Source organism: Cebus imitator, unplaced genomic scaffold, assembly GCF_001604975.1.
Source record: "Cebus imitator isolate Cc_AM_T3 unplaced genomic scaffold, Cebus_imitator-1.0 Scaffold313, whole genome shotgun sequence".
NCBI classification, from domain to species: domain Eukaryota; kingdom Metazoa; phylum Chordata; class Mammalia; order Primates; family Cebidae; genus Cebus; species Cebus imitator.
Window position 1 is genome coordinate 421363 of NW_016107628.1, and position 12681 is coordinate 434043.

A 12681-nucleotide genomic window follows, 5' to 3' on the forward strand; every position below is an offset into this window, starting at 1 on the left:
TTTTTATTAGAGACAGGGTTTCACCATGTTGGCCAGGCCGATCTTGAACTTCTGACCTCAGGTGATCCACCCACCTCTGTCCCGAAAAGTGCTGAGGCTACAGGCACGAGTCACCACGCCCAGGCTGTTGTTTCTTTCTGTTCATTTCCTTACAAATTCTTGGAGATTTGAGTTCTCTGAAATGTCAGTGACTGGACTACGAAACATGTGTCATTGTACAAAAGGAAGGCCCCCTCATGGATCTTTGTCTGGTTCTTTGTAGTAAAGGAGTCATCCTCTGCATTGTACAGCTGAGGTGGTAACTGTTCCCAACTCCACTGTGGCATAGGGGCTGGAGCAATACTGGCACCTGTTCTTATAGACCACTAATGAGCAGCAACCTTAAAATATGGATTCTGGGATACGGCATTTGAAATGTTGCCGCAGCAGTTGTTTAGGTTAATGTAGCATAGAAACAAGGGGAGATGGGGACAGTTGTAGGGTTGAACCTCTAGATCACGCTGTCTTTGTGGTTTTCAAAGGTTTAGAATGAAAGGGAGTAGTATAAACAAGACCTACTTGAGATAGGGCAGTTTTACTCGCTTTCCGTAGGGCTTTGCCATTGCAGTTTTTCATCAGACTGACAAGGTTTTTTGAAGTACACTCAGTTGTGACCAGCCATGCCAACAGGAGGAGCTAGACACAGGCACTATGAACCTGTGTCCTCTCCTCACTGCCAGTACCAGGGAGCTTTGCATCTGCTCTCCCAATAACCTCACTATGGCTTTCCATGGTTTTTTACTGTGCACACATTCAAAGTACTCTCTCTGTCTCAGGATATAGGAGCCTGATGGGGTTGGATCCCAATTCATGCTGTTCCAGCTGATCAGGGGCAATTTTTTTCTTTGAGACAGAATCTCACTTCACCGAGACTGGAGTGAAGTGGTATGCTCTTGGCTCACTGCAACCTCTGTTTCCTGGGTTCAAACAGTTTTCCTGCCTCAGCCTCCCAAGTAGCTGGACTACAAACACATGCCACCACTCCCAGCTAATTTTTTTTTGTTTGTAGTAAAGACGGGGTTTCACCATGTTGGCCAGGCTAGTCTCAAACTCCTGACCTCAAGTGATCCGGCTGCCTCCATCTCACAAAGTGCTGGGATTACAAGCATGAGCCACTGCCTCCAGCCAGCAATTATTTAGAATAGCCTTTGTCAACCTGGATTCTGTGAGAGAATTAAGTGCTATAGAAAATACTTTCAGTGACTGTTTTCATAGTTCTTCTAAGAATGGTATACAGCTAATGCTATTCTAGATCATAGAGAATTTGTTACATACCTAAACTGATGCTTTCAGACATTAAGACTTAATTCTTTTCCAGAACACTGGGTTGAGAAGGACTGTACTCTGAGAATAATGTTTGTGCCACCTGATGCCAGCTCAGCATGTTCCCTGTGGTCTAGCTAAGCAGTTTGGGGGCAATCAGGTGGTTGGATTCTTGGTGATCATGAAATGCCCAAAGCACGAAATACTTTGTCTTTTGCAGACAGAGAACATTTTTACATCAAAATTAAGGGCCCTAGATCAGAGAAGAGAGGGAGAGAGTGTGACCCCATGGGGTTTATACTTGCTCTTGAATGTGTAAAGTGCATGGATTACTATATAATAACCTTGCAATTGCTGTACTTTATTTATGTGATAGTAAGAATTTTGTGCTAACTTGCTATACTAATGTTAATGCTCTCTTTACCGTCTCCAAGTGTTGTTCTTTACCCACAACTCTTGACTTCCAGTAACCCCTTAACCAGAGTGGAAGGAGATGCTTTGGTATTTAACAAAGTATGAGAAGTTTTTGGGTTAGACTTTTATACTTTCCTTCTCTAGAAATCAGCATATTCTTTTTAGCAGAGTTCTTTTTTACTATTGGGTTCAGATAAATATGAAAACAGGACGAGGAATTCGCCTTCCGATCTGTTAAAGACCACTGCTAATATTTCTGAAACGGAGAAGTTAGTTTTGAATAAGAGTATGAATACCCCCAAATTTAGAGGACTAGTTCTAATTTTTTTTTTTACTATCTTTTTTTGAAAGGGACACTCTCTGAGTTAGATAAGCAATGAGAGAATACAGAGAATAGAGATTTTTAAAGGAAAACCTATTTCTTGATACGTCTCCCATGAGGATTGAGTCCTACGGGGCTTAGCTTTAACCTGAATCTTTTGTCTTGTCCTGGCAAAAACTATTTGTTTAAAAGGGAATATATTAACAAGCCTACATATAAAAGGTTACTTTCTTAGCTTGAGCTTCCAAGTAAACTGACAGTTAAATTATTTTAACATGCTTATACCTTTGCATGTCAAGCCCATGTAATTCAAGCTCAGTCTTTGAAATGGCTACTAAAAAAGTATTAATTTGCTGCCAAATCCTGTTATCATCCCTCTCTTTTTACTGCTTTTCCTGGTCCGCACTGGGAGGTGTGCATCAAACTGGTCCATTCTGAGAGTGTCCTCTCTTCCCTCTGGATTTGGGTAGCTGCTGTAGAAATTTTCCATCTGTCGTTCAGTCCTACTGAGTGGCTTGTTGAAGGCTGAAATATTTCTTCTCTAAGTATCTTTTCACTGCCTGTCACCATTCATCTGTCTGTTTTTGCCCTTCCCCTTTTCCTGGATCATTACACGCAAATACAACAAAGCCTTCCATTCTGTCATACAGCTTTCCTTTTAATGTGTTTGTTGAAGCTTATTGGAGGTGAAGTTTCTCACAGCTGTCTATCTTTGTATTTTCCTTTGAATCTGTTTCATATACCAGACTCATTAGAAAAAATTGACAGATCTTATTAAAGGGACAAGTGAAATAAGTGAAAGAAGGCATCCAGCAATAAAGTATTTATGAACCTTTGGGAGAGTATATTGTAAAGCATCAGCTTGATTTCCCTCTACCTATTGGCTAAATGCTCATCTTGGACAGAGGACAAGATAATTAAAATTGTTGTGGCCTTCTAAGCTCTTGCTTCTTCAGTGTCAACATGTAGATGCCACTGTAACAGAAGAGATATATTATAATTTTAAAACAATGAATATAAATACAATTAAACCTAAATTTTTATATTTTCCTACAGATGGCAGAGTTTAGGCTTAAAATGGCTTAGGTTTTCTTTTCCTTTCTTTTCTTTTTTGACACGGAGTTTTGCTCTTTTGCCAGGCTGGAGTGAAACGGCGCAATCTTGGCTCCCTGCCACCTCCACCCCTTGGGTTCAAGCAATTCCCCTACCTCAGCCTCCTGAGTAGTTGGGATTACAGGCGTGTGCCACCCTGCCTATTTTTTTTTTTTTTTTTTTTGAGACAGAGTCTTGCTCTATCACCCAGACTGGAGTGCAGTGGCACTATCCTGGCTCACTGCAACCTCCGCCTCCCAGGTTCAAGCTATTCTCCAGCCTCGCTTCCTGAATAGCTGGGATTACAGGCACCTGCCGCCATGCCCAGCTAATTTTTGTATTTTTAGTAGAGATGGGGTTTTACCATGTTGGCCAGGCTGGTCTCAAACTCCTAATCTCATGATCCGCCCACCTCAGCCTCCCAAAGTGCTGGGATTACAGGCGTAAGCCACTGTGCTTGGCCTAATTTTTGTATTTTTAGTACAAACGGTTTTGCCATGTTGGCTAGGCTAATCTCGAACTCCTGACCTCAGGTGATCCACCCACCTTGGCATCCCAAAGTGTTGGGATTACAGACATGAGCCAATGAGAGTTTTTATTTTCCATTATACATAACTATTTTAAAAAATTACAAGGGCTAGGTAATTTCATCTTCTACTTTCTCCCTATAATACTTCAAAAGATAGGATTTTAGTCTCAATTCTTTTTTCTCATCTACAGACTGTTAGAATTTTACCTGCTTGCTTATTCCAAAGCATTGTTATCAGAATCCAGTCACGGAACATATGCTTTGAAAACCACAAAGTACTTTCCGAATGTAAGATAGTAGTAGTGTTATCATAATTTTGGTTCTGACTATAACACAAATAGTCCGGTTTTAAAGATGGATGTAGTTGAGCCATATATGTGGGTTGTCTACAAATAAGACTCTTATTATTTTGGTGTCTTTTTCTGTTGTTTTTAAGTTACGGGTGAATTCCTCCCAGTGAACTTAGCCTCCAAAGGTTTTAATGGCAAAGTCCAAGTTTTCAGATCTATAATCAGTCTTTTAAACAGGAACTTAAAAGGACATGACGGTTTTAATTATCTTGTTCCTCGTCCAAGAGTCAAGTAGTAGGCATGAGTACACTTTTTTACATGGCTTGTAGTTTTACATTATCTTCTATCAAATAGCTGTTTTGTACTTAATAGGTATAACCCATTTGGAACTTCCCCCATCAGTTGTCTAAAGGCTTCAAGTTGAGAAACACTAAGCTGTGGCATCTTCAAATGGCTTTTCTTTTTTGAGATAGGGTCCTGTGTCACCCAGGCTGGAGTGCAGTGGCGCCATCATGCAGCCTCGACTTCCTGAACTCAAGCCATCCTCCTGTCTCTCAGCCTCCCAAGTAGCTGGGATTACAGGCATGCATCACTACACCCAGCTAGTTTTTATATTTTTTGGAGAGACAGGGTTTTGTCATGTTGCTCAGGCTGGTCTTAAACTCCTGGGCTCAAGCAATCCACCTGCCTTGGCTTCCCAAACTGCTAGGATTACAGGTGTGAGCCACTACACCCGCCTCATATGGCTTTCCTTTCAAATTTTTTGAGGGTAGTCCAAAGATAGTGAGTTATCTCAGTTGATTATTCACAATCAGTTACAGATTGAACTCCTCGTTCCACTCTTTTCCCCATTCTTACTATTGTACTTGACTAGTCTTTAAAAAAAAAAAGAAAAAAAATTCTGAAATGATGGGGGAAAAGTTGCTGTAAATTATATGAAGTTGAGAGTAGAAATGGAATGTTTACCATTTGGGGCCACATTTCAAGAACACTGAAGAGTAGAAAGTGGGCACTAACTGAGGCAGACACCCCTTGAGGTAAGATTTGTTGAAGAAGCGGTTAAAGTGTGCCAGAAATTTGGGTTGGCCTCCTCTAGAAAGAAATTCCTGTAATGGATCTGTTTAAGGGTTAAGGGAGCAGAAGAGAAGATAGTGAATGTACTTAAATATTTTAAACATTTTTAGAAATAGGAATGCTTGAGTCTGTTTCTTTAGTTTTTTCCCTTTCTTTTTCTCTTCTTTCACTGTAATTTCTGTGTTTCTGATACTGTGCTGTCTTAGATAACATTATTATGTCTTTCATCCCACTCTCTATCCCTTCAAAGGTCTAAGGAAAAAAAACCTGTCACCTGGTGCAGTGGAATCGGATGTGAGAGGAATAACTGGGGTTGATCTATTTGGAACTACAGATGCAGTGGTGAAACATGTGCTAGAGGTACTTATCTTTTACAGCCAGGGGCTGGATATGGGCTGTCATCTTGGGAAAGTCATAATATACTGCTCATTTATTCATTCCTTCAACAAATATTTACATAGTGCTTAAGTGTCAGGTACTGTTTGAGGTACTAGAAATCAAATTGTGAGTGAACCAACAGAGAAACGAAGCTTATGTGCCACGTGAGAGAGTCTTATTACTTTATAAACCCAGTGGGGAAAGGAAGAAAGCCAGGCACAGACTTCATCACCATCCCAAAGCAGAGCACGTTCTCAAGCTTTCTGTAAGGCAGAGTGGCTTGATTCATTATTTGCTTTGAATAATGGCTGTAAAGATGTTTTAGAAGAACCACTCTTTCTACAGGGTCATGATCGTGGAGTAAATTGGGCTGCCTTCCACCCCACCATGCCCCTTATTGTATCTGGGGCAGATGACCGTCAGGTGAAGATCTGGCGCATGAATGGTGAGTGAACAGGTTATATTATCACCATATCTAAGAAATTGACTGCCAGCCAGCAAGGTAAAGTAGCCAGGTCTTCTGAACTCTGACCTGTTTTCCTACTTAGGTGATTAATGCTAATCCTAGGAGCATAGAAATTGCCCCTTTTCCTTTTTTCCCCCTGCTTTTTAAAAATTGAGGTGAAATATACAAGTGAAATATATCATCTTTACTATTTTTATGTGTACAGTTAAGTGGTAATAAACATATTTATATTGTTTTTCTCCATTTCCTCCTTCACCTTCCTTACCATTCTACTCTCTATCTTAATAATATCCACTTTTTAGCTTCCACATATGAGTGAAAACATGCATTATTTGTCTGTTCTTGCCTTCACTTAATGCCCTCCAGTTCTATTTTGCTGCAAGTAACAGGATTTCATTCTTTTTTATGGCTGATAATATTCCATTGTGTGTGAGTGTGTAATTTTCATTACACACACAAAATTTTCTTTATTCATTCATCCCTTGGTGAGCAGTTAAGTTGATTCCGTGTTTTGGCTATTGTGAATAGTGCTGCAATAAACATGGGAATTCAGATACTGCTTTGATATATTGATTTCCTTTATTTGGATATATACCCAATAGTGGAATTGCTGGATCATATGGTAGTTATATTTTTAGTTTGTTTTTGTTTTTTCGAGATGGAGTTTTTGCTTTTGTTGCCCAGGCTGGAATGCAGTGGCACCATCGCAGCTCACTGCAACCTCCGCCTCCCTGGTTCAAGTGATTCTCCTGCCTCAGCCTCCCAGGTAGCTGGGTTTACATGCACCCGCCACCTTGCCTAGCTAATTTTTGTATTTTAGTAGAGACAAGGTTTCTCCATGTTGGTCAGGTTGGTCCCAAACTCCCAACCTCAGGTGATCTGCCCACCTCGGCCTCCCAAAGTGCTGGGTGAACCACCACACCCAGCCTCTATTTTTAGTTTTTTGAGGAACCTCCATACTTTTCTCCATTGTGACAGTACTAATTTACATTCCCACCAACAATGTAGGAGGGTTCCCCTTTCTCCATATCCTCTCCAGCACCTGTTATTGCCTGTCTTTTTGATACCAGCCATTTTACCTGTGGTGAAATGATAGCTCATTGTGGACTTGATTTGCATGTCTTTTTTTCTATGCATATATATACATAATTCAGCCTCTATGTTAAGGACACATTGATTTGCACTTCTCTGATAATTAGTTATGAGCATTTTGCCCAGACCAATGCCCTAGGGCATTTCCCTAATGTTTTCTTCCAGTAGTTTCATAGTTTCCGGTATTAGATTTAAGTCTTTAGTCCTTTTTGATTTGATTTTTGTGTGTGGTGAGAGATAGGAGTTACATTCTTCCGCATATAGTTACCCAGTTTTCCCAACACTTTAGTGGACAGACTGTCATTTCGCCATTGTATGTTCTTGGCACCTTGTTAAACATGAATTGGCTACAGTTCCTGGGTCCTCTATTCTGTTCCATTGGTCTGTGTGTCTGTTTCTATGCCAGTACCACACTATTTTGGTTACTCTAACTTTGTACTAAATTTTGAACTTAGGTAGTGTGATGCCTCCAGCTTTGTTCCTTTTGCTCTGAATTGCTTTGGCTATTTGGGGTCTTTTGTGGTGCCATATAAATTTTAGGATTTCTTTTTCTGTTTCTGTGAAGAATGTCCTTGATATTTTGATGGGGATTACAATAAATCTGTAAATTACTTTGGGTAATAATTTACCCTGTCATTTTTACAATATTCTTTCAACCCACAAGCACGGAATATCTTTCTATTTTGGGGAATCCTCTTCAATTTCTTTCATCAGAGTTTTATAGTTTTCCTTGTATGGCTCTTTCACGTCTTTGGGTAGAGTGATTCTTGGGCATTTTAAATTTTTTGTAGTTTTTAGTTACTATAAATGGGATTTATTTCTTGATCATTTTTCAGATTGTTCACTGTTGGCATATTTAAATGCTACTGATTTTTGAGACAAGGCCTCACTCTGTCACCCAGGCTGGAGTGCGCTTTCTCAATTTTGGCTCACTGCAACCTCCCTCCCCTTCCCAGGTTCAACCGATTCTTATACTTTAGCTTCCCAAGTAGCTAGGACTACAGGTGTGCCCCATCACACCTGGCTAATTTTTGTACTTTTAGTGGAGATGGGGTTTTGCCATGTTGGCCAGGCTGGTCTCAAACTCTTGACCTCAAATAATCTGCCCACCTCGGCCTTCCAAAGTGCTGGGATTACAGGTGTGAGCCACGCACCTGGCTGTGCTACTGATTTTTGTATGTTGATTTTGTATCCTGAGCTTGACTGAATTTATCATTTTTAACAGTTTTTTGGTTGAGTCTTAGGTTTTTCTAAGCATACGATAATGTCATTTGTGAACAAGGATAATTTTTCCAATTTGGTTACCCTTTATTTGTTTCTCATACCTACTTCATCTGGCCAGGACTTCTAGTATTATGTTGAATAAAAGTGAAAAAAGTGGGTATCCTTGCCTTCTCATCCATAGAGAAAAGGTCTTCAATATTTTCCCATTTAGTATAATATTAGTTGTAGGTTTATCATGTATATTTATTATTTTGATGTATGCTATTATTTTGATGTATTATTTATCATATATATTTATTATTTTGATGTATGCTCTTTCTGTACCCATATTGATCATAGCTTTTATTATAAAGGGATGTTGAATTTTATCTAATGTTTTTTCAGCGTCTGTTGACCTATTGTATGGTTTTTGGTTTTGACTCTGTTAACAGGTTGTATCATGTTAATTGATTTATATATGTTGAACCATTTTTTTGTCCTTTAAGTGAATACCACTTGATTTTAGTGAATGATCTTTACAGTATGCCACTGAATTTGGTTTGCTAGTATTTTGTTGAGGATTTTGGCATCTATTTTCTTTACCAGTGATAATTGGCTTGTAGTTTTCTTTTTTTATGGTGTCATTGTCTGGTTTTGTTATCAGAGTAATGCTGGCCTTATAGAATGAGTTTGAAAATATTCCCTCTTCTTCCTTTTTTAAAATTTTTTTAAGTTGGGGTCTCACTCTGTCGCCCAGGCTGGAGTGCAGTGGCGCAATCTTGGCTCACTGCAACATCCCTACTCCCCCACTACCCAGTTCAAGCGATTCTCCTGCCTCAGCCTACTGAGCAGGTGCCTGCCATTGCACCCAGCTAATTTTTATATTTTAGTAGAGATGGGGTTTAACCATCTTGTCCAGGCAAGTCTTAAACTCTTGACCTCATGATCTAACCACCTCAGCCTCCCAAAGTGCTGGGATTATAGGCATGAGCCACCACGCCCAGCTCCCCCCCCCCTTTTTTTTTTTTAAGTGTTTGAATAAGATTGGCATTAATTCTTTAAATGTTTGGTAGAAATCATCAGTAAAGCAGTCAGGTCCTGGGCTTTTCTTTGATGGGAAAATTTTATTAAGGCTTTGATTTAGGCACTGGTTATTGGTTTATAGAGGTTTTTCTATTTTATCATGGTTCAGTGTGGTTTTTTTTTTGAGGTGGAGACTCACTTGGTTGCCCAGGCTGGAGTGCAGTGGGGTGATCTCAGCTCACTGCAGCCTCAACCTCCTGGATTCAAACAATTCTCCTGCCTCAGCCTCCTGAGTAGCTGGGACTATAGGCTGTGCCACCATACCCAGCTAATTTTTGTGTTTTTAGTAGAGATGGGGTTTTGCCATGTTGGCCAGGCTGTTCTTGAACTCCTGACCTCAAGTGATCCACCTGTCTTGGCCTCCCAAAGTGCTGGGATCACAGGTGTGAGCCATCATGCTTGGCCTCATGGTTTAGTCTTCATAGGTTGTATGTGTCCAGGAGTTTATCCATTTCTCATATCTTTTCCAATATGTTGGCATGTCATTCTTGTAATGGTTTCTTACGTTTCTTTGTATTTCTGAGGTCTCAGTTGTGTTTCCTTTCTTGTTTTTGATTTTATCTATTTGGATCTTCTCTCCTTTTTCCTTAGTTGGTCTAGCTAACAGTTTGTTGATATTATCTTTTAAAAAGAAGTGTTTCATTTCATTGATAGTCTTCATTTTTTTTAGTCTCAATTTTTGTTTCTGCTCTGATCTTTATTATTCCTTTTCTTCTAATTTGGGGTTTGACCTGTTCTTGATTTTCTCAGTTCTTGAGGTGCATCATTAGATTGTTCATTTGCAGTCTTTCCTTTTTTCTTTTTTGACATAGGTGTTTTTTGTTATTAACTTCATTCTTAGTACTGCTTTTGTCGTATCCCATAAATTTTGATACATTGTATTGACATTTTTATTTGTTTCAGGCAATTCTTAAATTTCCTTCTTCGTTGAGCCATTGGTCTTTCAGGAACATGTTGTTTAATTTATATGTGTTTATATTTTCTGAGATTTCTCTTGTTACTGATTTCTAGTTTTATTCTATTCTTTTCATTATATTAAGGATACTTAATATAATGTCTATTTTTTTACAATTTTTTTAAACTTGTTTTGTGGCCTAAAGTATAGCATATTCTGGAGAATGTTCCCTGTGCTGATGAAAAGAATACGTATTCTGTAGCCATTGGGTGAAATGTTCAGTAAATTTCAATTAGGCCTATTAGATCTAGTGTGTAGTTTAACTCCACTGTTTCCTTGTTGATTTTCTGTCTTGATGATCTGTTTGTTTTTGAGAGTGGGGCATTAACTCTTATTGTTATATTGCAGTCTATATATCTCCTTTTGGATCTGTATTTGCTTTATATACTTGGGAGCTTTGGTGTTGGGTACACAGATATTTATAATTGTTATTTTCTCTTGCTAAATTGACCCCTTCATCATTATATAGTGACCTTCTTTGTCTCTTTTTATAATCTTATGTTTGGTAGTCTGGTTTATCTGATATAAGTATAGCTAACCCTGCTCTTTTTTGGTTTCCAGTTTCATAGAATATCTTCCACCCCTTCACTTTCAGTCTGTATGTGTCTGTGTAGGTGAAATGGGTTTCTTGAGGTCAGCATATAGTTAGGTCTTCTCTCCTTATCCATTTAGCCACTCTGTGCATTTTTCTTTTATCTTCTTTTCTTTTCTCTTTTCTTTTCTTTACTTTTTTGAGACAAGAGTCTCACTTTGTCACCAGGCTGGAGTGCAGTGGCATGACCTTGGCTCACTGCAACTTCTGCCTCCGAGGCTCAAGCGATTCTTCTGCCTCAGCCTCCCAAGTAGCTGGGACTACAGGCAAACACTACAATGCACAGCTAATTTTTCTATTTTTATTTTATTTGTTTATTTGTTTTGAGATGGAGTCTCACTTTGTGGCTAGGCTGGAGTGCAGTGGCACGATCTTGGCTCACTGCAACCTCTGCCTCCTGGGTGCAAGTGTTTCTCCTGCCTCAGCCTCCAGAGCAGCTGGGACTACATGTGTGTGCCACCATGCCCAGCTAATTGTTTGTATTTTTAGTAAAGACGGGGTTTCACCATGTTGGCCAGGATGGTCTCAATCTCTTGATCTCATGATCACCTGCCTTGGCCTCCCAAAGTGCTGGGATTACAGGTGTGAGCCACCATGCCCGGCAGTTTTTCTATTTTAGTAGAGATGGGGTTTCACCATGTTGACCAGGATGGTCTCAATCCCTTGGCCTCATTATCTGCCCACCTTGGCTTCCCAAAGTGCTGGAATTACAGGTGTGAACCACTATGCCCGGCCCTATGGCTTTTAATTGAAGAATTCAGAGCATTTACATTCAGTGATATTGATAAGGACTTATTATTGCTATTTTTTGCTTGTTTTCTGTTTGGTTTTTTTTCTTCTTCTTTTTTCCAAGACTCCTCTCTTCCCTTTCTTAATGTCTTCCTTTGGGGCTAAGTGATTTTCTTTGCTAATCTGTCTTAATTTGATGTTATTTATTTTTACTGAGTATATTATAGGTTTTTGTGCTGTGATTACCATGATTCACAGGAAGTATCTTATAGATAGAATAAGTTATTTTAAAGAGATGACAGCTTATCTTAGATCACAAACACAAGAACAAAAATAAAGGCAAAAATGCACTTAAAAATTACACATTTTAACTCCATTTCTGCCCCTGCCTTTTTGACTATCTCTAAACAGGTTGCTATTGCTATTACTGTTTTTGATAGATTTGTCTTTTGGGCTTCATAATAAGTTATAAGTGGATTACACACCATTATAGTAATAGAATATTCTGGGTTTGTCTATGAGCTTAATTTTATATCTTTGGTTTTATATCTTGAAAACTTTTCTTTTTGTACATTAGTGTTTTTTTTCTTTCAGATCAAAGAACTACTTTTAGCACTTACTGTGAGATGGGTCTGGTGGTGGTAAATTCTCTCACCTTTTGTGTCTGGGAAAGACTCTCTCTCCTTCATATTTGGAAAATAATCTTACTAGGTACAGTATTCTTAGACATCAGGGGTTTTTTTTTGAACACTTTGAAGATGTCATTCCACTCTCTTGGCCTGTACAGTTTCCATTGAGATATCTATTGCCAGATGAATTGGAGCTCCTTTGTATGTTCTTGGCTTCTTTTCTCCTGTTTATTTTAAGATCCTTTCTTTGTCCTTGACTTTTAATAGTTTGACTTTTATATACCTTAGGGTAGTCTTACTTGGGTTGGATCTGTTTGGTGTTCTCAGGCCTTCCTGTACCTGGATATTTCTTTCTTCCTCAAGTTTTGGAAAGGAAAGTTTTCTGTGATTATTTATTTGAATAAGCTTTCAAGCTTTGCTCTTGCTTAGTTCCCTCTTCAAAACCAGTCATTCTTAAATTTGGTCTTTTGAGGCAATTTTCTGTATCTTGTAGGAGGTCTTTGTTCCTTTTCATTCTTTTTTTTTTTTTCC

At 39.0% G+C, this 12681-nt stretch overlaps 1 protein-coding gene across 2 annotated transcripts in view; it reads left to right on the forward strand.

Annotated features, from left to right (window-relative positions):
- The window catches only part of COPA (COPI coat complex subunit alpha), a 52714-nt gene that overhangs the window by 11959 nt on the left and 28074 nt on the right, over positions 1 to 12681 (forward strand). For both annotated transcript variants that reach the window (XM_017503609.1, XM_017503610.1), the window contains exons 7-8: positions 5274 to 5383; positions 5747 to 5846. In XM_017503609.1, the coding sequence (XP_017359098.1) occupies positions 5274 to 5383; positions 5747 to 5846 (210 nt within the window). The remainder of the gene's footprint in view (positions 1 to 5273; positions 5384 to 5746; positions 5847 to 12681) is intronic.